General features: G+C 44.1%; 1 protein-coding gene across 1 annotated transcript; it reads right to left on the bottom strand.

Moving 5' to 3' along the window:
- Positions 1–267: 267 nt before the first annotated feature.
- LOC148130288 (olfactory receptor 5V1-like) lies at positions 268–1,203 on the bottom strand. The gene has a single exon (XM_087969163.1). It carries the CDS (start codon positions 1,201–1,203, stop codon positions 268–270), a length of 936 nt encoding a protein of 311 aa, XP_087825289.1.
- Positions 1,204–3,330: the final 2,127 nt, after the last annotated feature.

Raw genomic sequence — 3,330 nt, 5'->3', positions numbered from 1 at the left:
ATAAAACATCTTATAGATGTTCTCTTTATATGAGGCTGATTTTGTTAATTTATAATTTAGGTTCCAAATGCTCTCCCACTCTGTCAAATTTATAATATGTCCAATGTTTTGAGCCCAGGCTATCATACATCCCTTAACCACCTCTTTTTTTTCTTATGGAAATCTCTTGCAGGTGCCTTTTGAGAAAGCACTTCTACCCCAGTTCATATGTATAATTGTTAAAGACAAAAACACATGGCCTTCAGCAATACCTCCCTCAGGTGAATGCTATGCAATCTTCCACCACCTGAGAACCTTCTTCATGGCCCCCTTCACCTCCTTGTTGCGGAGGCTATAGATCAAAGGGTTCAGCATGGGGGTGATGATGCAAAACGATGTGGAGATCAAGGTGTCCACCTCTAAAGAGTAGCCAGCACTGGGCTGGTTGTAGTTCACAAAGCCATTCCCAAGAGAGACCAATACAACAGCAATGTGTGATGCGCAAGTAGAGAAGGCTTTGCGTCTTCTGGTGTTAGAACAAATCTTCAAAATAGAGATGAAAATTAAAAAATAGGACAGGATGATGAAGAGGAAGGGACCGAGGCCCACAAAGATGCTGGCGATGTGATTGGTCAATTCATTGGCCCACGTATCACTGCAGGCAATCTTCAGTAATGGTGGGACATCACAAAAGATGTGAGAAATGTTGTTGTTTCCACAAAACTCCAGCCTGGAGGCCAGGACAATGTGGATGGCTGAGTCCAGGAAGCCCCAGAGCCAAATGGCCACAGACAGATTGATGCAAACCTTGCCCCTCATCAGGTGGGCATAGTGCAAAGGCTGGCAGATGGCTGAGTAGCGGTCATAGGCCATGACAGCCAGCAGTGCCGGCTCACAGCCTGCAAAGACCATCAGGAAGAAGGCTTGTGCCAGGCATTGGTTGTAAGAAATGGTGTGATGCTGGCGTAGGAAGTTCACCAAGATCTTTGGCACCACCACAGAAGAAAGGCAAATATCCAGGCAGGAGAGCTGGCTGAGGAAGAAGTACATGGGGGTTTGAAGGCAGGAATCCAAGAGAATTAAGATGATGATCATGAAGTTGCCCAGCAGAATGGCCAAATAGGCAGCAAGGAACACCAAGAAAAGTTGGACCTGGTGGCTCCGAACACTGGAGAATGGCATGAAGATGAATTCTGCCCTCTGTGTCTGGTTGTGGGAATCCATGAGGACTCCTATCTAACAAAGTGAAATTCAGTGGTGAGAAAAGTATGATTCTACCTTTAGGTAAGGAAAGCCAAATGCCCAGGTACAGAATAGAGGGTACATGGCTCAAGAGTAGTAACTGCGAGAAGGGTCTGGAGTCCTAGTGGACCATCCCTTAAATATGAGCCAGCCGTGTGCTGCAGCTGCCCAAAAAGCCAACACAGTTCTGGGCTGCATTAATAGAGGGATGGAATCAAGAGCACTTGAAGTGTTAGCAATGCTTGATAATGCCTTGGAAAGATTACACTTGATATACTACATCCAGTTTTGGTCACTACATTGTAGAAAAGATGTTGAGACTCTGGAAAGAGGGCAGGAAGGAGTAATAAAGATGATTAGAAGACTAGAGGCTAAAATGTATGAAGAATGGTTGCAGGAATTGGGTATGCTTAGTCTAGTGCAAGGCTCTTCAAGCTTGGCAAGTTGAAGACTTTGTGGACTTCAACCCTGAGAATTCCTGAGCTAACATGACTGGAGGAGGAATTCTGGGAGTTGAAGTCCACAAACTGTCAAGTTTGAAGACCCCTGGAATAGATAGATAGAGAAAGACAAGTAGAATAGATAGATAGAGGGAGAAGGAGAGTAAGATAGAATAGATAGAATAGACAAAGAGGTAGAATAGAGAGAGAGAGAGAGGATAGGATAGGATAGGATAGACAGACAGACAGAATCGATCATGGATCTTCAATTTAGCCAGTTTAAGACTTGTGGACTTCAACTCCCAAAATTCCTAAGCTAACATGACTGGAGGAGGAATTCTGGGAGTTGAAGTCCACCAGTCTTAAAGCTGTCAAGTTTGAATAGCCCTGATCTAGTGAAAAGGATTAGAGGTGATTTGATATTTGAGGGGCTGCCACAAAAAAGGGGAGGTCAATCTATTTTCCAAGGCACCTGAAGGCAGGACAAGAAGCAATGGATGGAAACTAATCAAGGAGAGAAACAACCTGGAATTCAGGAGAAACTTCCGAACAGGGAGGACAATTAACCAATGGAAGAGCTTGCCACCAGAAGTTGTGAGTGCTCCATCACTGGAGGTTTTTAAGAAGTGACTGGACAGCCACTTTCTGGAATGGTATAAGGTCTCTTCCTTGAATAGGGGGTTGGACTAGAAGACCTCTAAGCTCCCTCACAACTTATTCTATCTTTGCCCTTCAGTTAGGATCTTCAAGTCTCTCACTAATTCAACATTCAACCCAGCCCAAATTATGCCTTTGAATGTCCTTTGAATCTTCTCCTCCAAAATGCTTGTATTCCTCTTAGCTTTAATGCAGAACTGAGCTGCCATCTCTTGTTCTCGACAGAACTGGAGAACACTTGTCCCCCTCCTCTAAATGAAGGTCTATTTCAATTCTGAACCATGTCAAGATATGATATTTGCAGAGACTATCCAAGAAAGTGATCTCGCTAGGAACAGATTTAGTAATATAACTCATTTCTCCTTTGTTGCTGGAGTCCCGAAAACGATTCATATGTGGGAAAGGGACCAAGAGACTTCACAATCAGAAAGACAATGTGGTGCTTTGCTTTGTAGAAAGGCTTCAGGAGACCTTGCTTTCCATGTAGATGGACACCTTGGGGTAATGGCACCCTTGGAAGACACCGCTTCCAAACTCAAAAGAAACTCCTTCCTCTTCAGATTGTGTTGATATACATTACCTCTGAACATGGAAGTTCCACCTTGCTACAGTGGCTAATATCAATAGATAATAATTAGTTGGCTTAGGTTGCATGCAGATGATGTGGGTTGACTATCTCGAATCTGGAACCCCTCCATAGTTCCTTGTCTGCTCATAAAAAAAGAAACTGGAATGTCTACCTGTCAGTTTCCAGCTCCTAACTTTCAACCAAGGAGCTGTTTGGTCAAATCAAAGTCCATGTTTGGAGTGGCAGATAAACCTAAGAAGGAGGGCAGATGCTGGATTGGTGTTGATTACAAATTGTGGTCTATTGTGAGTCTCAAGCAGAAGGACTTGGCCACCTCCGTAAATGCAGATTCCAGGGTTTGCTCTTCCATTCCTGACCCCTCCTTCCTAAAGCCCCAAACCTCCTTACAAAGCCACCCCATCCCAAATGGAAGGGGAATCTTTC

The sequence above is a fragment of the Notechis scutatus genome, chromosome 6, assembly GCF_049901735.1.
Source record: "Notechis scutatus isolate UNSWTSFEM ecotype Mainland chromosome 6, rNotScu1.2, whole genome shotgun sequence".
Taxonomy (NCBI): domain Eukaryota; kingdom Metazoa; phylum Chordata; class Lepidosauria; order Squamata; family Elapidae; genus Notechis; species Notechis scutatus.
Note: the sequence above shows the minus strand (reverse complement) of the source record. Positions and strands in the feature narration are given on the sequence as shown.

Coding starts and splice junctions, on each gene's coding strand:
- LOC148130288 (XM_087969163.1), bottom strand. CDS start 1,203: ATGGATTCCCACAACCAGACACAGAGGGCAGAATTCATCTTCATGCCA.